Source organism: Theobroma cacao, chromosome 7, assembly GCF_053813885.1.
Source record: "Theobroma cacao isolate CCN51 chromosome 7, ASM5381388v1, whole genome shotgun sequence".
NCBI lineage: Eukaryota > Viridiplantae > Streptophyta > Magnoliopsida > Malvales > Malvaceae > Theobroma > Theobroma cacao.
In genome coordinates, this window is record NC_142645.1 from 2,712,218 (window position 1) to 2,734,937 (window position 22,720).

Consider the following 22,720-nt stretch of genomic DNA (forward strand, 5'->3'; position numbering starts at 1 on the left):
TTTCCATCTGTCCTACACCGACTCTTATTACTTTGACGTCATATATAGAGTTTACATTTAAGCATCGTCTTCTATCATCTCCACATCTGCGAGCTGCACTGCCCCCAAAGACTTTGATTTCTGCCTTACTCTTCCATTTCATTTTCCTTCATTTTTCCACTTTTCTCTCAGCTCAAAAGAAAGAAAAAAAAAAGCATCTCTGTTGGTTTATTTTCGTTGGCTTCTACATTCCTAATCTTCTTTTATCTCAGAAAAAAAAACAAAAAAATTGTTCTCTTAAATTACTTGTTTTATCCCTGCTACTCTTCCTTTCCTTAATTTTGGTTTCCCCATCTCCGGAGTTGGTGAAGTAATTCCATAAGAATTAAGATCCATCTGAATTAAGGTAAGCTTCAATAAAATATATTATATTTTCGGTAATATAATTTTTTTATATGCTCAATTTCTCTTATTATTTATTTGGCTTCTTGATTTATTCAATGGATAGATAAAATTGAGAGTTTATCTTTGATGCATCGACAATATATAATTTTTATACAATATCAATTCACCACAATGCAGCATCTCGTTAAGAAGTAAAAATAGTAGAATCAAATTAAAAGATAATTGACATAATACCTAAAAAAGCCTTGAAACTATTTTAAGAAATTCAACTAATCTCTTTTTTTTTTTTGCCTATGATCTAGACTTTATATTATAACTAATAGTTGATTAATTATTTTTAATTAAAATATCAATTGTAATGCTAAGTGAAAAGATATAAATAAGATATAAATAGATATTTAAATTTTTGAAAAGTATTTTATAGGTGGATATATTATCTTTTTACCCTATCATGTTAGATATATGAGTGTGATTAATTTCAGAGGAATTGATATGACCTTCCAGAAATTGAACTACACAATTATGAATGTGGCTCCCAAGCTTATGCCAATATTTCTGGTAGACTTACGCAAGTATCCCATTTGGTCCAGAAGCCTTTGTAGAGTGCATTTGGAACAAAGCACTCTTCAGTTCCTCCACTGAAATACTAGCATTTAAATCAACATTCATCTAGTTCGTTTTTTTTTACCGTATTCCAAACAAGGCTGCGTCTATCTGTAATTGACCTGAAGAAAAAAACAAGCCAATGTAAAAGTCATTAATAATCGAACTCAATTCACTTGCGAAATCTGTCCATTCATCATTCTCTTTCTTCAAAGCTCAAATGGTGTTTTTCCTCCTCCTCTCCTTTGCTGTTCCAAGGAAGAACTTGGTGTTCTTGTCACCTTTTTTCAACCATGTTACCCTAGATCTCTGTTTCCACATCATCTCTTCCACTTTTACCAATTGATTGATCTAATTTTGAACAATTTTAATTTTTAAAGAGTAGCCAGTTCTTTCATAAAACTGTTGTAGTTCTATTCTTTTTCACTTCATTTGCTTCTCATCTCCTGTATAGATTTAGTTTATTTTAGTTATTATTTTTTGCAATATTTTTATCATAAATTTTACTTAATATGATTCATGTGCATATTGGACATTTCATAGTATAAATGTGTTGTGAAAATTGTCCAAGAATCAACAAAGATAAAACTCAGAGAAATTAAGTAAACAGAAAAACATAAGAATTTATGTGGTTCGCCCTCTTGCCTACGTCCACGGAATGAAACTGTTCTTCTATTATTGAGAATTTAAAGTACAATAAATTCATCTTTATGGTTTCCCAAACCAACCCAAGATTCCTTGCACACTCTTCCTCGATAACCTCACAAGAACACTCACCCAAACCACTTTCGCTCCACCTAGAGCAAAAGACAGAATTACAAAATGTTTCCTCTCTAGAGCTTTCAAAGCACTACTTGCAATTCTAAAGCCTAGAAATCTACTTTTATAGTATAAAAGTTCAAAGTAAAATGTGATTAGGATTCGATGTGGAATAAAAAGTTTAAAACTATACAACTACTCAATGTTGTACACAAACAAAAAATCTTAAACAAATAAGATTTAGAATTCTAGTCAACCTGAAACTCAACAAATTTTCACATTTGACTTGAATTCAAACTTCTTAAACCTCTTCCACTAGTCGCACCTAATTGCAACTTCCTAACTCCACTTACTTTCCAACACCTTGGACAACTGTCCAAGCATAAGACTTTTTAAATCATTAGCCTTTATAATTACCACGACTTCACATACTGAATCAAGTATGGTCCAACACTGGATTCTACAAAACAGCCAATGCACCTGTGTAGCCGTCAAGTCAATGACACTAATTAACTTCGGAAAGGGACCTTGACGACCCTTCCAATTCACTACTGGTAAGATTTTTCATCCTTTCACCATCATCTACACCATGGGAATCTTTCATCACCTCTTCGGCAAATGAAATCTCACTTTGATAGCTACCATCCCTAGTGCATTGTTCCCATCTTTTCGAGGCCTCACATTCTAGACGATACAAGCCATTATGCAAATTTTTCCTCCTCAGGACCATGTCGCCTTGTGTGACTTTTACCACTCCATCACAAGCAGAATATCCATACCTTTTGGAGTCTAACAGGCTCAATGATATTAGATTCTTACGCATCTTTGGGACATAGGCCACACCATCCAAAGAGCGCACAACCCCATCAAACATTTTGATTTTCACCACTCCAAGACCCATGATCTTCACTATTGACTTATTACCCAAAGTCAAATTCCCAGCCACCCTTTCTTGAAGTAAATCAAAATAATCTTTTTGATAACATATGTGAGTAGCAAAAGCAGAATCTAAATACCAATCAGAATTTGCATCCATATTTTCTGAGATTGTAAGGACATCACAATCATCACCTTCAGCAACGAAAGCACACTCACCTTTATTCTCATTACTTTCATCCCCTTTTGTAGGACAATCCTTTTTAATATGCCTATACCTTTTGCATTTAAAGCATTGAACATTGTTAGATCTAGACTTGTCACCCTTAGATCCCTTACCAGTTGACTTCCTCCTATTAGCCTCAATTACCAATGCCAAGCCATTTGGATCTCTATCCCCTTCTTTACTTTTCTTTCGGGCTTCATGAGACATTAACGTTGTTTGTGCTTGTTCTAACATTATTGTATCCATTTCACATATAAGAGATTCCACAAATACCTTATAGGAGTCTGAAAGCGAAGCCAGGAGCAATAGTGTCTTTTCCTCTTCCTCCACCTTGACATCAACCTTCTTCAACTGATCAATGATTCCATCGAATTCATTCATATGCTTCATGAGGTCTCCATTCTCTTCCATCTTTAAGCGATACAACTTTCGCCTAAGCTGCAACTTATTAGAAAGACTTTTCGCCAAGTAAATTTTTTTTAACTTTGTCCATAATCTTGGAGTAGAATCCTCATCAATAACATGGTTAAACACATTATCTCCAATGCAAAGTCGAATAGTGCTCACACACCTTTGCTCCAACTCTGCCCATTCAACATCTTTCATGTCATCTGGTTGCCCTTCCTCTTTTCCTAACAAAAGACGCATTAAACCTTGCTGCACAAGGAGATCTTTCATCCTTCTCTACCACTGCGTGAAACTAGTCTTCCCATCAAACTTCTCAATTGAAAAATTCGTAAAACTAGTAACTTTCGACATCCTTATTGAATCTTGAATTTACAGAACCCGAAGCTTTGATACCAGTTTGTTGTGAAAATTACTCAAGAATCAACAAAGATAAAACCCAGAGAAATTAAGCAAACAGAAAAACACAAGAATTTACGTTGTTCGGCCTCTTGCCTACGTCCACGGAGTGAAACTGTTCTTCTATTATTGAAAATTTAAAGTACAATAAATTCATCTTTATGCTTCCTCAAACCAACTCAAGATCCCTTGCACACTCTTCTTCAATAACCTCCCAAGAACACTCACCCAAACCACTCTCGCTCCACCTAGAGCAAAAGACAGAGTTATAAGGTGTTCCTTCTCTAGAGCTCTCAAAGCACTACTTGCAATTTTAAAGCTTAAAAATCCATTTTTATAGTATAAAAGTAAAAAATAGAATGTAATTAAGATTCAATGTGGAATAAAAAGTTTAAAACTATACAACTATTCAATATTGTACACAAACAAAAAATCTTAATCAAATAAAATTTAGAATTCTAGTTAACCTAAAACTCAACAAAATATATATGTATGTATATCTTCATTAGATATGTAACATTAATTGGTAAACAAACTGGCTGAGAACTTTCTCTCTAAAATCAAATCATGCATGAATAGAGAGGGTAGAATCTTAGTAAAAATACTAGTATTAATTTTGAAATTAACTCAAACTCAAAGTAATTGTTTAAAAGGGCAACCTGAATGCGACGTGATGTGTGCAGTCATTACAGCTGGAAGAGAGGTATGGGTTTGAATCAGGTAAAGAAGCCAAAGAGGGGTGCTCCTACATTTCTACTTTTTGTTTATGATCAGAAGAACCTGAGGTAACATATAAATATGCATTGATAATCCAACTAGATCTGCGGCTGTTGTTTGGACAACAAGAGAAAAGGGTAGCTCGGGAACTGAGCATGCCACTGCCATGGCCCCTCTCTTATTAACTCTTTCAACCACGTTCATTCAAAGTCTATCCCTAAGCTGTCCTGTCACTGGTGACGGACCCTATAATTCAACTCACCTCCAATTGAACCAACTGCACATGATTTCTTCCTTACAATGTCTAGAAATTTCATAAACAATAAAAACAAAACGAAGTTAATTTAATATATTATCAACATTTATCTATATAGATAACGATTGCATGATGTGATATCAGGATCACTAGCAGAGACCATTGCTGCTAACTGAAACACACTAAGCAACTTGAAGAAAGTCGATGCCATGCCATGATTGGTAGCACTACACTTTTACGTGAAGCTGGTTGAGAAAAGATTGTGTTTTTGCTTACACAAATCTTCCTGGAGCAAGTACTTATAGAGTAATCAGCTGAGAATTCTATGTCAAAATTGAGAATATCCTATATGATCAAATTCATGGGCAACAAGAACACTGTATTTTCTATTGGCCAGCATTACATGAATATCTTTTATATTAACAATCAAATATAAATTTTTTCTCAAAAAACGAAAAAGAAAAAAATCAAATACCAACCGAAAATTTTAACAAGTCTTCTTAAAACACTCCTAATAAAATATATCTTTTATTTATTTCTTTGAAAAAAAAATTCTAATTATTGATATTCACTTTTTTTTTTGTATGAAGACTTTTCCAGTAGCTAAGTTTCCAAGTCTGAGATTAGTAATGAATACACACCTTTGCAATTGCATTGCAGATTCTTACCAAAAAATTAATAATAATAATAAAAATTATTCTTAAGCATCCTTTCATTGTTCTTTTTTGTTTTTTGTTATTACTTTTTTTTATACAACTGTTTGTCTTTTACTTCTTAAATTTTACTATTAGTTATAAATTATTAAATGAAAAATAAACGATAAAAAGGTTAAATCAATATTAATTAAGAATGAATAAATGATTAAGATATAACTATCAATAAATGTTGGTAAATACTTTTACTTTTTAATTTTTAGTCATAATTTTAAGTGAGTGTATTAATTTTTAAATAAACAGTTGATTCCAAACATAGAAATGACGTTAATGAACAAATGTGAAATGTCAAAAATAATCTTATTCTTTCTACCTCTTTTTCTTTTTCTTTTTTTTAGACTAGTTGACGGTGCTCTTTATGCCGATCGACCACCCTCGCATCCCCCTTACCCTCATGCCACCCCCACCCCACCCCTCTTCTAAGGAGCACAGATCTGACACTCTCCAGGGAAGCTCCCCCCCACCCCTCCTTTGGTGCTCGTCGAGGGTGGGGGGGCGCGACTCCTCTAGGGAACGTTGGAACAATGGCGGGGGGAAAGTGGAGCGCAAGGGAAGGGAGATCCAGTTGGAACCAAATCTAGTGCTCCGACTATTAGAAAAGGTGGGAGATTTTTTTTAATAAGAAATACTATAACAAATTTGACTTAAGACAGTACATTTTAAAAATATATTATTAAAAAATTTTTAATAATATATTTTTATATTTTTTAAAATATTTTTGTAGATTTAACTTCAATATATAAAATTTTAAATATATTATTAAGAAAATGTAAAGATAAAAATTGCATATACCAATAAAGATTTTACTTTTTATATTACTATTAAATGTGATAAAAATAAAGTTAAAAATTTAAATAGTTACACTTTTTAAAATTTTACTACACAAAAAAATATATCGTCTAAAGAAATGTAATTAAAATTCAAAATTTTTATAGTTAAAAAAATTAAAAATTATAGTTTATATAATATGATAATTTTTAAAATTAATAAAGAGTAAAATTATATTTTTAATATTATCACTTTATCAACTTAATGGAAATATTAAAAGTTTGATTAAGAGCTGGATTTATACATTGAGCGAAAGATATTTTTTTAAGACAAATTGTTTATTTCAAAAATTAATGAATTAGTGTGAAATTATAATTAAAAGTTAAAAATAAAAGTATTTTATCGATAAATGTTTTATTTAAACATGCTCATTAGGTCAAGTCTCCTAAATCTTTCATTATTATATAATTAGAAAAAATGTGTTAAACAAAGGTAAGTCAGAATTTAATTTTAGTGTTATCTTAGTAAATTTCATTTTAGATAGCCATTAAACTATGTTTTACTTTGAGTGATTTTGGGTTCCAATAATTATGCCTTATAGTTGCTTATTCACTCGAAATTTTTTTTATGAAAAGAAAACAATTGTCAAATAAAATGAAATAATTATTGAATTTTTTTAAATCTCTTATGCATAATCATAGTAATTATGGTGTAATATTAATTGGTCAAATGATGGTGAGAATTGCAAGCATCAAAAGGTTATGAAAGGAATGAAGGCAAGTTAAATTTATCATAGTAATGAAAAAATAAATAAATAAAGAGAAGCTCAGGTTTTCCATTGATATATAAGCAAGGAACTTGGAAAAAAAACTGGCTGAGAACTCTCTCTAAAATCAAATCATTCATGAACAGAGAGGATAGAATCTTAGTAAAAATATTAGTATTAATTTTGAAATAAACTCAAACTCAAAGTAATTGTCGGCAAGGGAAAGCTGAATGCAACGTGATGTGTGCAGTCATTACAGTTGGTAGCGGGGTCTGGGTTCAGACTTCAGACCGAACTTTGCAGTCATGTCAGTGGTGAGAGATCTAATAATTCAACTCTCCTTCAATTGAACCAACTTTTTCTTTGTGCACATCAGCACATGTAATCATAAACTCAACTTTTTCATTTGAAGCTCAGCAGAACGACGGTGGATGTGAGGTGGGTTGAGGGTGCCTGCCGCAGGGCACTCCAAAGTGGCGAAGGGACACCATGGCCATTGAGGCCAGAGAACTCCATCATGCTAGCTTTGGTAACCTAACACTATGACTTTTTCCAAGTCAGTTTAGGTTTTATATATTTTAATTATCCTTTTCCCCTTTGGATAATGCCTTGGACTGTTGTAATTATCGCCACCATCAAATGTGATTTTGAATCAGGTAAAGAAGGCAAAGGAGGGATTGTCCTGCATTTTTCTACTTTTTATGATCAGAAGAGCCTGCTTGCATTAGAGCTGTCAATATGGGCTGACCCAGCTCAGCCCAGCTCAAGTTTTTGTGGATTAAGAAAAAATGGATTAGATCGGATCAGTCTATTTTTATATGGATCATGAAAATCTCAATCCAACCCATCTTTTGTTAGTCTATGTGTTGGGTTGGATCAATTTATTTATTTTTTTAAAAATATTTTTATAATTTTATAATAAAATTATTTTATAATTTAATTTTATAAATTAAAATTATTAATTTAAAAAATATAAGTTAAATATATTAAAATATATAAAATAAATAATATTATTAATAATTAAATTATTAATTTTATATAATTAAATATATAAAATTATTAAATTAATTAAAATTATTTATATTTTTAACTCACAAAACTAACCTGCCCCAATCCATCTTAATTCACTGATTTGATAAACTGATTTATTTAGATCCAATTTAAATATAAATTTAAATTTTTAAATTTAATTTATTTCATATTTGATAAAAAATAAATTGACCCGGGTTTAGGAATAGCTTGCATTGATAATTAAAGTAGATCGCTGTCGTTTGGACAGCAAGAGAAAAGGGCAGCTCACTGAGTATGCCACTTGCATGGGCCCCTCTTATTAACTCTTTCAACTACAGTCATTCAAAGTCTATCCCTAAGCTGTCCTGTCAGTGGGGACAGACCCAATAATTCGACTCTCCGTCAATTGAACCAACTTTTTACCTTGTGCACCTGTATCCTTCTTTACTTCCAATGTCTAGAAATTTCATAAACAATAAAAATAAAACGAAATTAATTCATCAACATTTATCTTTATAGACTTAAGTTTTTGATTACCATGTTAAGTTTGCTTGCGCTCCTGTTACTGCTTTAGATTCATTTTCAACTAAGTTGTAGATCCATGGCGGAAGTAATTCCATTCGGGGCAGTAAGTAACATCGTGTTGAGTTTCCTAGCAAGTCCCATCCTCTTGTCATAACACTTCCTGGAAAGCCAAGCAAGGTCCTTGATAGAACATCCGAGAGAGAATCAGTCAAAGTTTATTAATTATCTATACCAACTCTCGTCCTATTGTAGCTGGGACTCAATCAAAGGAAAGAGAATAAATTTAATTGGTTAAAATATGAAGTTAATTTGATATAATTAGTTAGAATTTTCTTAATTCTATTAGACTTAATTCGATTTTTGTATTAAACTTAATTCTATAAAGTAAGGGTCATGGAGCAAAAGATGTTTGGATCGTTGTTATTTGAATAAAAGAAAGTGACAGTAAAAATCGAGATTGAGAAATAAACCAATAATTCAAAAGTGCTCATGATTCAGTGTTCCACTGGTGGAAAAAGAGCGAAAAGCAGTGTTTGGGTGCTGACAATTTTCAAAGTGTGGACCCACTATCACGTGTTCTCTCCGGAAGAAGAGAAAGAGGTGGAAAAGGGGGGATTCATTTCCAAAAGTTTCCTACACACTGCCATCACGCGACCCCCATCCTCTTTCCATGACACTTCCTGGAAACAAAAGCAGAACATCTGAGACAGAACCATCAAAGTTTAATAATTTTCTATACCCACTTTTAATACTTCATCCTCATACAGTTCCCATTCAAGCATCTTCTTTTATCATCTGCACTATCCCATGAGTTTGTTTGATTTCTGCATGCCTTGCTCTTCTTTTTACTCAACAAGACCTACCCTTCCATTTTATTGTCCTTCATTTTCCCACTTTTCTTTGAACTCCGAGAACAAAAACATCTTTGTTGTTTAACTCTACAAAAAAAAAAAAAACAAAAAAAAAGTTAATCTCTTAAATTACTTTAGTTTGATCCTTGTTACCTACTTTTCCTTTCCTTAATTTTGATTTCCCTATCTCCGGAGTTGGTGAAGTCATTCCATCCCAATTGAGGTAAGCTTCAATAAAATATATTACATTCTTCATATTTAATTTTTTTATATGTTCAATTTCTCTTTCACTTCTGAATTTGACTTTTTATTATAAATTTTTTATTTATTATAAATTTTCATTTTTTTCCATTTTTACGGACATATATGGATATTTTGGAAAAGCATTTTATAGAATGATGACACTATGCTTTTAGTTTAATATAAAAAAATATTTTTAATTAATATACACATGATTAGTGACAAGAATTTTTATTTCTGCAGTATTTTCGATTTCCAAATTGGTCAGTCAGCAATCTATTCTCTGGTGATTCACATTTTCATAAAGGTAAAGTGCTTTACAAACATTTTTTCTCTCTGCAAAACTTTTTACTCTCTAAAATTAAAACCAAGCATATTTTTATTTTATGAAAGTTTCAAGTGATCTTTAATTAAAATATATAACACGTTTTAATAACTTAAAATTTTAAAGCTTGAAATATTAATATTACTTATTAATAACAATAATTTTTTTATATAAAAAATGGAAAAGGCGAAGTCAGTAGTTTCCTAAGGCAAACGATTTGGGCAGTTGTCTTCCGCTAAAATTTTGAAATTGAATAAGAAAAAGTATTTATATTTATGTACTAACCGTATATAGTTTTTAAAATAAATATTAAAAAAAATTAATAATTAATTAGAGAAATATCATGGAGGCAAAATCAAATAAAAATATAAATTATTGCAATGGTAGCCCATTTTTGGTACTTCAATTTTTGGCCTTGATCTTCTGAACAAAACATATTCCAGTGGATAGATTTCCAAGTCTAAGATTAACTATGAACACACCTTCGCAATTTGCATTGCACATTCCTACCAAAAATATTAAAAAATATTCTTAAGCTTCCTTTTATAGTTTGATTTTTTTTTTACAATTACTTTTTTATTTCTTAAAAAGTTAAGTGAGAAATAAATGACAAAAAAGTGAAATGACAAATTAATTAAAAATGAGTTAAAGATTAGGGTAAAAATAAATAAATAAATGATAAAATTGTATTAAAACTAAAGAGATCTATTTCATTATTTAGAATATTATATATATCTATATACATTTAATTTATCAAAACTTATTTTGATTTATTCAAACATGCTTATCAGGTGAAGTCCGTTAAGTCTTTCATTACCGTGTTAGTTTGCTTGCATTTCCCTGTCATCTGCTTTAGATTCATTTCAACCAAGTTGTAGATCCATGGCGGAATCAATTTTATTCGGGGCACTCAGTAACATCTTTTCCAAGTTGATGTGGCTTGCTGGGCAAAAGATTGGCTTGATTTTCTGGCAGAAAGGCGAACTGGATAAGCTTCAAAAGACTCTCGACATCATAAAAGCCGTCATTCTTGATGCTGAGGAGAAGCAGGAGAGCAACCTTGTTGTGAAAAACTGGATAAGTAGACTGGAAGATATTGTCTCTGATGCAGAGGACTTACTGGACGAATTCGACTATGAGATCCTGCGCCAGAAGGTGCGTCCACGGGGACAGGTACGCAAGATCTTTCGATCCTTCAGGATGGGTCCTAGAGTTAAGGAGATTAGAGAGAGGCTGGACGTGGTTGCAAGAGAGATTAAAACGTTTGATTTTAATGTGAGAGTTGTAGAACTGGATAAGAAACGTAAGAATACTGACAGAGAGACTGCCTCAAAGGTGAGACCGGAATTAGTAATAGGGAGAGAGGAAGATAAAGAGCACATTATAGAATTGTTGAAGGAGCAAAATCATGGTGACAGCAACTTCAATATTATTGCCATTGTTGGGTTTGGAGGTTTAGGAAAGACCTCGCTTGCCCGGTTGGTGTATAACGATGCGCAAGTAGCAGATTCCTTCAAAGGGATATGGGTGTGTGTTTCTGAAGAATTTAATGTTCTTATAATTTTCAAAAAAATTTTGAAGTGTCTAGGAGAACACAAAGTGGATGACTGGAATCTAAATGAAGTCCAAAAAGAAATTGAACAAAAGTTAAAAGGGAAGAGATATTTACTTGTGTTGGATGATGTGTGGAACGAAGATATTTTAAAGTGGAATGATTTTTCACAGTATATGGTATTTGGTGCTCCCGGAAGCAAAATTATTGTGACAACTCGTAGCACCAAAGTTGCAGCTACTATGGGGGTACACAGTCCTTTCCTTTTAAAAGGTCTCAATGAGGAACAATCTCAGGATTTGTTTGAGAAAGTGGCATTTGAAGGACGTCAAATCGATCCAAAGCTTGGACAAATTGGAAAAGTTGTTGCACAAAAATGCAAAGGAGTTCCTCTTTCTATTAAATGTTTAGGAGGTTTGATGAGACAAAAGCCTGATGAAAAATACTGGTTGTTTGTCCAAGAAAATGAAATTTGGAATAATGATGATGTTTTGTCGGTGTTAAGATTGAGTTACATTCAGCTACCAAGTAATTTAAAACAATGTTTTGCTTTTTGTTCGCTTTTCTCAAAAGACTCTAGGATATATAAAGATGAGTTGATTCATTTTTGGCGAGCACAAGGTTACATTCAATTAGGGAATAAAAATGAGAATGTACAAGATATTGGTGATGAATACTTTAATGATTTGCTGTCAAGATCATTTTTTCAAGAGGAGAGGAAAGATGCAAATGGGAATATCATCTATTGTAAAATGCATGATCTTATTCATGATCTTGCATTATCCGTTGCTGGTCGTTATTTTCATTGGATGAAAAATAAAAGAGAAAAAATTTCAAAAGGAGTCCGTCATGTGTCATTAGAAAAATATTTTACAGTTGTTTTCACTCGATCGAAAGCAAAAGTGATAAGGACTTTATTTCTCCGAGCAGACATTTTCATGGACTTATTTAATCGAAAGGTAACTTTTTCGATCTTCAATTGTTTACGCATGTTGAATTTGAATTTGATGAACATTAATATTTTACCAGATTCAATTGGTGAACTGAAGCATTTGAGATACCTTGATCTTTCTAGGAATACTAGGATGAAAGTGCTCCCAGATGCAATAGTCAAATTGCACCATTTGCAAACTCTATTACTCAATGGCTGCAGCAGTCTTAAAAAGTTACCAAGGGATATACGCCAATTGATTAGTTTGGAATATCTCAAAATTGATTATTGCAAAGACCTATCCGGCTTGCCAAAAGGGTTAGGGGAATTGACTTCCTTACAAAGATTGGACAGATTTGTTGTGAACTGTGTTGAAGACAATTTACCAACTGCAGCCACGTTGAATGAGTTGAGTAACCTAGACCTTGGAAACTGCTTGAAAATTGATCATTTACACAATGTGAGGAATGTGGAATTAGAATGTAAGGAGGCAAATTTAAAGAAAAAGAAACGGCTTCAGTCTCTGCAATTATCTTGGGAATCTTCCTCTCCAACAACAGTGGCTAGTGAAAAGGATGAGTCATTGTTAAATATTCTTGAGCCACACCCGAATTTGAAAGGGCTGAAGGTATCCGGTTATGGAGGAGCAAGGTTTTCGAGTTGGCTATCTTCATTGACTAATTTAGTCGAACTTGATATAAACAAATTTTGGAATTGCCGAGACCTGCCACCCTTGGATCATTTTTCATCTCTCAAGTCTCTCAGTCTTTATCGTTCCAATGCTTTAAAACACCTGCCACCCTTGGATCATCTTTCATCTCTCGAGTCTCTTTCTCTTGGGGAGTTAGATGCTTTAGAATATGTGGCAGATTCTTTTTCCTTGCCTTGCTCCACTTCAAGAGAACCATTCTTCCCGTCCCTTAAGAAACTTTTGATCCGTGACTGTCCCAATCTCAAAGGATGGTGGAAGACAACGAACGAGAACCAAGGATCAATCGCTGAGCAGCCTTGCTTTCCTTGCCTTTTCCAGTTAGAAGTCAAAAATTCCCCAAACTTAACCTCCATGCCGCTGTTTCCATCTCTCGAGCATGATTTGACTTTGTATGATACTAGTATAAGGCCTTTGGAACAAACATTGAAGATGAAGATGACCGAGGCTAGCATGACATCAGAAGAAGCATCATCTTCATCAGGGAGCGCTTGTCATTCATATTCTTCAACTACCTTTCCTCTCTCCAATTTGAAGCGTCTGAGTCTTCAAGGCATTAAGGATTTAGAAGTTTTGCTAGAAGAGTTTCTACAAAATCTCAGTTCTCTTGCGTGCTTATGGTTGAGCAACTGCCCTATATTAGAATCGTTATTGCCGCAAAAGATGAGCTGCCTCACCTCTTTACAATATTTGTGTGTTACAAATTGCCCTAATCTGAGGGCTTTGCCTGACTGGATACTCAATCTCACTTCCCTTAAAACAGTTGAAATTCGGGGGTGCCATGAATTACAGTACATGCCAGAAGGGACGCCTCAGCTTACATCTTTAGAAAAATTATCTGTTTGGAACTGTCATAATTTGAGGGCTTTGCCAGACTGGATACTCAATCTCACTTCCCTTAAAACACTTGAAATTTGGGAGTGCCTTGAATTACAGTACATGCCAGAAGGCACGCATCAGCTTACCTCTTTAAAAGAATTGTCCGTAGGCAATTGCCCTAATTTGAGGGCTTTACCTGACTGGATACTCAATCTCACTTCCCTTAAAACACTTGAAATTAACGGGTGCCTTGAATTACAGTACATGCCAGAAGGGACGCATTGGCTTGCATCTTTAGAAGAATTAATTGTTTACTGCCATAATTTGAGGGCTTTGCCAGACTGGATACTCAATCTCACTTCCCTCAAAGACCTTTATATATGCGAGTGCCTTCAATCACCGTACTTGCAAGGAGGGATGCAAAGCCTCACCTCTTTAGAACGATTGATGGTTCATTATTGCCCTTATCTGAGTTCTTCCACACATTCTCTCAAAGCACTTCTAATTCGGGGGTGCCCTGATTTATACTCCTGGAGATGGAGGTATTTGTTTTCCACTATAGAAGAATTGAATGTTCAAAATTGCCCTAATATGGAGGATTTGCTGAATCGCATTGCTAAGATGATCATTTCCCTCAAAACACTTAAGATTTGTAAGTGCCCTGAATTACAAGACTTGCCACAAAGGATGGATGGCCTTACCTCTTTACAAGTATTGTCAATCAGTGAATGTCCCCGGTTGTCGGAAAGATGTGAAAAGGATACCGGAGTCCTGTGGCCTCGCATTGCTCGCATCCCATCTATTATAATCGATGGGCGACAGATTCAATGATGATCATACCATATAGGTAATCACATTTTTCTTCACCTCTATTTATATTTTCTCCCTTTACTTGATAATTCTTTTTTTTTTCTCCATGGATTTGGATGACTCGTAATTTTTTGCATGCATGTAATCCAAGTCGACCATGAAAAAGTGGATTTAATCCATTCTCTGCTACTTCTTTCTAAGTGGACTAACAATATTGATTTCTTTTTTCTTTTCTTACTTTCAATTTTTTTTGTTAAGTTAAATATTACTAATATGAAATGTGACCCAAACTTGATGTCAAAACTCTGCCAGTATGTCACAGCAATTAGGAACTTTTTCCTTGTTTCAATCTCTCATTCTTCAATTATAATCCTAAATTTGAAGCATTCAGGATCTTACTAGCTCTTGATGGAACCCTTGTGCATATAGCATATTTATAGTCAAAGCATTAAATTTTATACTCTTATATAGACAAATTTAAAAAAATTACAGCAGTATGAATGTACTCAGTTAGCAAATTATTCTGATTTTTCACTTTGTTATATCTAAATGTCTCTTTTCACCTTTTTCAATGATGTTAATCTGTGTTTGGAGGATATTTTTTAGGTTGACCAAAAATTTGGGTTTTCTGTAAAAGGTTGTCATAAGCTTTTTGTGCAGTGTTGATGTAATTGTTCAGTTATCTTATCAGCAGAGTTAGAATGCCGACAAGAGTCCTTAACTGATTAGATCATAGACTTTTGATCTGATAATATCAACAAAATCAAAACTTTTCCAAAAAAAAAAAAAGCATAAGCATAAAATGGGCTTATGGACAGATTATTGTCAGTTGTTTCACTTCCCCTATTTTTATGCATTGATCAATGCAAAATCATCTCTTATACAATGAGGCAACCTTGGATGTTTGTGTCATATCTTTACTGAAGCAAAACCAAAATTTAATGTGAACACTGGTGAAATAAGCTGAGATTTTATAGGCACTTGCTTTTGTAAGGAATATGTTAACATTATTTCTTTCTTTTTTTCTACGTGTTTATAATGGGATGATGACATTTTTTCATTGTTTGAAGCAGGAAGATTGCATCTTGCTAATTTCCTTCCATAGCAGACTGTTGTTGAATCGAAACTAAGAGAAATTTCTATTGGTAAAATTTACCACTTATTTGGTTTGTTTTACCAATTTCATTTACTTTCTATAAGGAATCCATTAACACCCAACTTCTTACTTCTTTCTGCATGTCTTTATTGGGATTATGGACTTTTTTTGATAGATTGAGAGAGTAAGAATTGATTTCAGGTTGCCAATGCCATTGTGAAAAAGAGTACTACAATACATGGATTGGAAGCTTTACTCTCAACAGCGTCATCACTATCTATATTACAGTTTGATGGCAATTCTATGTGAGAGTTAAATTTTACTTTTGAGTATTTGAATTCAATAAAGGCTAGCTCATGAAAATAATTTAACAGCTTGACCTCTGGTGTCTTTTTAGATGACAACAATTGCATAGCATGCAGCTCCTTCACCTTTTCTTCCCAAAAAGTGAGACGTGATCTAACGATCTTGAATTTAAGGTAAATTAGCTTATCACTTATTGCTCTATAGAATTTACTGTGCATAGAATGTTGAATATTTTTTCACTACTATATCGTTATAAGATTTTCATTTTCCATAGAAAAATAAGAGGTGTCATGACTTGCTCACCAACTCCCTTTCGAGGCATTCTTGAAATGTAGGTATATTCTCAAAGCATATCTTTTGCAAAAGTGATGACTATATATTATAGTTTCTTTAGTTTTTGTTCTTGATTTTATGCATATCTTGTTCCTCAACGCTTGGTTATAACAATGGATTTTTTAGACTAGTTATCTATGAATGGAGGCAAACAACACTTGCCAAGTGGTGGCTTGAGTGACTGGGAGAATAGTCTGGAGCTGAGCTGGTTGGAAAACCCCTTTGCTTCTTTTAAAATCAATGTCAATAATTCCATATTGGCCATTCTTGGAGGTCTTTAAATTGTGGCTTCAATTCTAGTCTGTGGGCCTCTACTTAATTAACCCAAACTATTAAGGGGACCTAAATACAAATGTTCTTTCCAATGTATATGGAGAAGACTTTTGGGATACTGTTCTGGGATTTACTATTTGCTACACTTGGGTGCTGCAAAGTGTCAAAGAATTGTCAATCAAAGAATGTCCCCAGTTATCAGAAAGATGTTAAAAGGAGACAGAAATCCTGTGGCCTCACATTGCTCTCATCTTGACTATTTATATTGATGGCCAACAGTTCAATGATGATCATACAATATAGGTAACCATATTTTTCTTCACCTCTGTTTATATTTTCTCCCTTTATCTGATAATTCCTTCTTCTTTTTTTTTATTTTTCTTCTGGGATTTGAATGATTCATACTTTGTTCTTTACATGTAATCCAAGTTGGTACACTGATTCGCCTATAATTTGTACAGATAGCATACTTGTTGTGAAAGCATTAAATTTTATACTCTTGTACAGATAAACGTACTTAAGTTACCTAATTATTCTGATTTTTCATTTTGTTATATCAATTCCTAACTTCTTCTGTTTAACATAAGTATAAAATGGAGTTATGGACAGATTATTGTTAGTTGTTTCACTTCCCCTATTTTTATGCATCGATTAATGCAAAATATCTCTTATACAATGAGGCAACATTGGATGTTTGTGTCGTATCTTTTCAGAAGCAAAACCAAAATTAAATGGAAAAGGATCGCAAGACAGATTGCTTCTATCACAGAGATTCTAAGTAATTGAAACACTGGTGAAATAAGCTGAGATGTGAGAGTGAGTATCCCTAAAATTTACAGCTACAAGTTTGTTAGAGGGCTTATCTCCAGTCAAGACTCCTAAGCTGAAAGCTAGTAATAAGAGAAACTAACGTGAATGTCTGCTTGTACATTTCCTGCTGTATTTGTTGTGATGAGGAGATATTGCTATAGGTAATGTTTCTGCCTCTTCTACTTGATGTAGGCACTTGCTTTTGTAAAGAATATATTAACATCAGTTCTTTCTTTTTGTTTGTGTTTATAATGGGATGATGACATTATTTCATTATTTGAAGCAGGACGATTTCATCTTGCTAATTTCCTTCCAGAGCAGACAGTTTTTGAATTCAAACCAAGAGAAATATCTATTGGTAAAATTTACCACTTATTCAGTTTGTCTTACTAATTTCATTTGCTTTCTATAAGGAATCCATTGACACCTAACTTCATACTTCTTTTTGGATGTCTTTATTGGGATTATGGACTTTTCCTGATAGTTTGAGAAAGAACATACAGATTTCAACTTGCCAATGCCATTGTGAAGTATAGTTAAATTTTACTCTCAACAGCATCATCACTATCTATGTGAGAGTTAAATTTTGCTTTGAGTATTTAAATTCAATAAAGGCTAACAGATGAAAATAATTGAACAGCTTGACCTCTGGTTTCTTTTTAGGTAACAAAGGCTACACAACATGCAACTCTTTCACCTTCTCTTATCAAGAAGTGAGCCTTGATCTAACGATCTTGAATTCAAGGTTAATTGGCTTTTCATTTACTGCTATATTTTATATGAGGAATGTGCCGTGTATAGAGCCCTCAATATTTTTGCATTGCTCTAGCATTTAAGATTTTCGTTTTCCATATTAAAAGAAGAGATGCCAATGACTTGCCCGGCAACTCCCTTCCAGCCATTTTTGAAATGCAAGTATTCTCAAAGCATTATCTATTGCATACATGATTCTATATGTTGAAGTTTCTTTAGTTTTTGTTCTTATTTTTTGGCATATCTTTATCCTCAATGCTTCTTTATAACAATGGTTTTTTTGACTAGTTAGTTGTGAATGGAGTCAACCAACGCTTGCTAAGTAGTGGCTTGAGTGGTTGGGAGAAGTGCCTGGAGAGCTAAGCTGGTTGGAAAAACCCTTTGCTTCTTTCAAATTCAATGTGAATGGTTCCATCTTGGCCATTCTTGGAGGTGTTTGAGCGGTGGCTTCAATTCTATTCTTTAGGCATTTACTAACTTAACCCAAACTGTTAAAGAGGACTTAAATACAAAGGTTCTTTCATAATGTACATATGGAGAAGACTTTTTGGGCGTCTGAGTCTGAAGAACATTAAGGATTTAGAAGTTTTGCCAGAAGAGTTCCTACTGCTGTACTGCCTTAAATTGGAATTGCTACTGCCTTAAAAGCATTGTCCGTAAGCAATTGTCCTAATTTGAGGGCTTTGCCAGACTGGATACCTAATATCACTTCCCTTAAAACACTTGAAATTTGGAAGTGCCTTAAATTACAATACATGCCAGAAGGTACGCCTCGGCTTACATCTTTAGAAGAATTATGTGTTTACTGCCATAATTTGAGGCTTTGCCAGACTGGATACTCAATCTCACTTCCCTCAAAGACTTTTATGTATGTGAGTGCCTTCATTCACCGTACTTGCAAGAAAGGATGCAAAGCCTTACCTCTTTAGAATGATTGATGGTTGAATATTGCCCTAATCTGAGTTCATCCACACATTCTCTCAAAGCACTTCTAATTCGGGGGTGCTCTGATTTAAGCTAGAGCAAAGTCTCTTTATTGTTTAGTGTTGCTTCTAAACTAGAGCAACTATTTCGGGGATGAAGAGAAATAATAGTGCTCTGTACTGTCACTGATTTAGGAGCAAACACGTAAGGTCAATTTTGCATTAGTTAGAATTTCATTTATTCAAAAGAAACAAGTGAAGCTCTGTGAAATTAAATGATGTTTGGTCCCTTGTCTTGCACTTACGTCCATGCAAGTCCAATCCTCTTACCGTAACACTTCCCGGAAAGCCAACCAGGGTCCTTAACAGAGCATCTGACACAGACTTCTTCCTTGAGAATTCAGTCTCTAGTAATGGCGGTAAGTGCCTTACTGTCCAACAACTAAAAAGTAAAAGTAGTGGACATTTACGAAAATTTGTCCATGATGATTTAGCCAGGCAACAATGAGGTAGCTCATTACTCATTACTATAAGAAAATTTACCAAGTAATGCTTAATTGCAAAAGAATCATAAATAGGGATCTAATTGTTTGCTCTTAATGAAATAATAATAGTAATATTTACTTACAATGAGAATCAAGTGCTTTCCAAATAAATCAACCAAATAGGTAAGAAATAAATACCTAAAAATAATTGAAAAATGATAAAAATAAAGAGATCAATAATTCAAAAGTGCATCAATGATTTCACGTCCCATTTGGATAGGAGCTCAAAGAAAAATAATTAAAAGTGTGAACTTAATTTCATTTTGAATAATGGTAAATTTTGTTTAGGGTTCTTTTTTAAAAAAATTGTTTAGGGAAAAATAATGCTTCATTTAAGTAATTCAATTTCTTGAAAATCTTATGGAGAAGACATTATATTATGTTTAAGGTCACAAACATAAAACCAATTTTACAGAATTAAAATTATCTTTAATGGAGTACCTCCCGTCCTTTATCTTTTTTCTTTGAGAGAGAATTTAGTTAATAATACTTCTTCGATGACATTGCAATCTCCATTAATGGAGGTAATAATATTGTGTTCAATTCAATCATGAATAAAAAATTATGCTTAATGAGGCTACAAATGACCAAAGGTTTCCCCGTAACAAGGAAAAAACAATTGACTGCACTTTTTTCAACATTTTTTAGCTTAGTTTTTCTCAATGCTGGTCATTTTTTTAATTGAAATTATAAAAACCAGGACAACAAGAACAAAAAAGAGACCAAGGAAAACCAAGACGCTAGCCAAGTATGATTACTACATTTGGTTTTCTGCAACTTATCTTTGCCTACAAATCATCATGGAGGCAGAACCAAATAAAGATATGAATTATTGGAATGATAGCGGGCTAGATAGTTTTACTTGAAGAATAAGATGGTGCCTCAATTCTTGGCCTTAGCTCCAAGACCGGCCTTGATCTTCTGAACGGTAGTGACATCAGTTTTAAAGCCTTTGGCTAGGACATCTTCACCAATGCCAGTGGCAAAAACAGTGGATGGAATAGAAACAGTTCCAGCATTTGCACTGCCAAAGCAAGAAACGGCCATGGCAGGTTTATCATAGCTGGGATTGTATTAGTAATGAACCAGTCCCTTCGGATACAAAACTAGGATTGTATTGGTATAAACTGAGAAGTCTCTTTATAGTTAGTGATGCTCTGCCAAAACTAGAAATAATCCCAGTTGAAGGTGCTTCTAAACTGCAGCAACTATTTGGGGTTAGGAGAAATAGCAGTGCTCTGCACTATCACTGATGTTTGGATAAGAATAAAACAAATTAAAAAAAGAATAGTCAGAGATTTGAAGCAGAATTTCAACAATTGTGGCTAGTTGAAAATTCCCAATACATTTACATCATGGCAAGTCCCATCCTCTTGCCACAGCACTTCCTGGAAACCCAACCAGGGTCCTTAACAGAGGATCTAAATCTGACAGAGATTATCACAATTACTGGGCCATCTACTGGTCTGAGAAAAGGTTACTTAATTAGTGGCACTCCCTAAATCTTCATAACAATAAGTTGGAGGTGTTATATTCTATTCATTCCCATAAATAACGCCATTTCCACTCCAAGAATCAACACTCATCACTACACCATATATATGAATTAGAAAATTTTTTGTTCACTAAAATTTGTCCATGATGATTTAGCCGGCACCATGTTTACAAAAAGCTTCTAAATGTAACTCCTTTCTTGTTACTAGAAGACAACTTACCACGTAATGCTTAATTACAAAAGAATTTATAAATAGGAATCTAAGTGTTTACTCTTAAGGATATTTACAAAATAATAATAGTTATTTTTATTTACAAGAAAAATCAAGTGTTTTTCATGTAAACCAACCAAGTAGGTTAGAAATAAATACCCAAAAATAATTGAAAAGTGATAAAAATAAAGAGATTAATAATTCAGAATTGCATCAATGATTTCATATCTCATTTAAATAGGAGCACAAAGAAAAAAATTTAGAAGTGTGAACTTAATTCCTTTTGGATAATGGTAAATTTTTTTTAGGGGAAATTTATGCTTCATTAAAATAATTCAATTTCTTGAAAATCTTATGAAGAAGACATTATTATGTTTAAGGTCACAAACATGAAGTCAATTTTACAAGAGTTTGAATTTTCTTTAATAGATCAGTAACTCCGTTCTTTGTTTTTTCTTTGAGAGTTGATGACATATTCCACTCTCCATTAATGGAGACAGAAATATTTTGTTCAATTCAATCATGAATAAAAAAACTCCGAGAAAGCTCCAAGAATCTCTATTTTACTTTAGTAAGGTCAGTTACCACATTAGACCTAATTCTTTTAAGACAAAAGACAAGTCCTAATTCCAATTCTTTGTTAACTTTGAAGTAGAGATAGTAAATTAAGTGACTAATAACCAAAGATTTCTCACAAAACTTTCCTAAACACTTTTTAGCTTAGTTTTCCCCAATGCTGGTCACCTTTTCAATTTGAAATTTCTCGTAGAGATGATTGATGTCATTATCTATCTCCCTTTAATAATCTAATGATCAACACCTATAGAAAAAAAAAAAAAAGAAAAGCAAAATGAGACCAATAATTCTATAAAACAAAAGATATTTGGGTCTATTGTTATTTGAATAAAAAAAAACAATTAAAGAAAGACTTGGAAGAATACAAAATCCTTGCTGCAATTTTTTTTGAATAATAAAATAAAAATAATTCAAAAGTGAATCAATAATTCCATGTTGCACTAGCAAAAGTTGTGGGGGTTGGGATTACCTTTTGAATAATGGTAAATTTTACAGTATTATGTTTAGGATCACAAGTATGAAGTCAATTTTACATTAATTAGTTAAAATGTCCTTAACAGAACATATCCATCATTATTTTTTTAGAAAGAGAATTAGTCAAAATTACTTTTTCAATAACAATACACTCTCCATTAATAGTAGCATTAATATTTTGTTCAATTTAACCATGAATAAAAATATCTACAAAAATTTCGAGAATCTCCCTTTTAATTTGATAAATTCAGTTTCAGGATTAAACTTAATTCTTTCGAGT

The 22,720-nt window shown here is 33.1% G+C and overlaps 1 protein-coding gene across 10 annotated transcripts; it reads left to right on the plus strand.

Moving 5' to 3' along the window:
* Positions 1-9,011: 9,011 nt before the first annotated feature.
* Positions 9,012-18,876, plus strand: LOC108662837 (putative disease resistance protein RGA1). Of its 10 annotated transcripts, none has more exons than XM_088808581.1 (13): positions 9,012-9,482; positions 9,743-9,806; positions 10,616-14,682; positions 15,719-15,790; positions 15,943-16,046; positions 16,139-16,220; positions 16,322-16,382; positions 16,507-16,956; positions 17,367-17,624; positions 17,750-17,821; positions 17,948-18,035; positions 18,127-18,208; positions 18,505-18,876. In XM_088808581.1, the coding sequence occupies exon 3, from the start codon at positions 10,707-10,709 to the stop codon at positions 14,664-14,666; it is 3,960 nt and encodes a 1,319-aa protein (XP_088664707.1). In that variant the 5' UTR covers positions 9,012-9,482; positions 9,743-9,806; positions 10,616-10,706; the 3' UTR covers positions 14,667-14,682; positions 15,719-15,790; positions 15,943-16,046; positions 16,139-16,220; positions 16,322-16,382; positions 16,507-16,956; positions 17,367-17,624; positions 17,750-17,821; positions 17,948-18,035; positions 18,127-18,208; positions 18,505-18,876. The 10 variants fall into 10 exon arrangements, with proteins under 10 accessions (XP_088664707.1, XP_088664714.1, XP_088664715.1 ...); XM_088808588.1 differs by having other exon boundaries at positions 18,509-18,876; XM_088808589.1 differs by having other exon boundaries at positions 18,127-18,176.
* Positions 18,877-22,720: the final 3,844 nt, after the last annotated feature.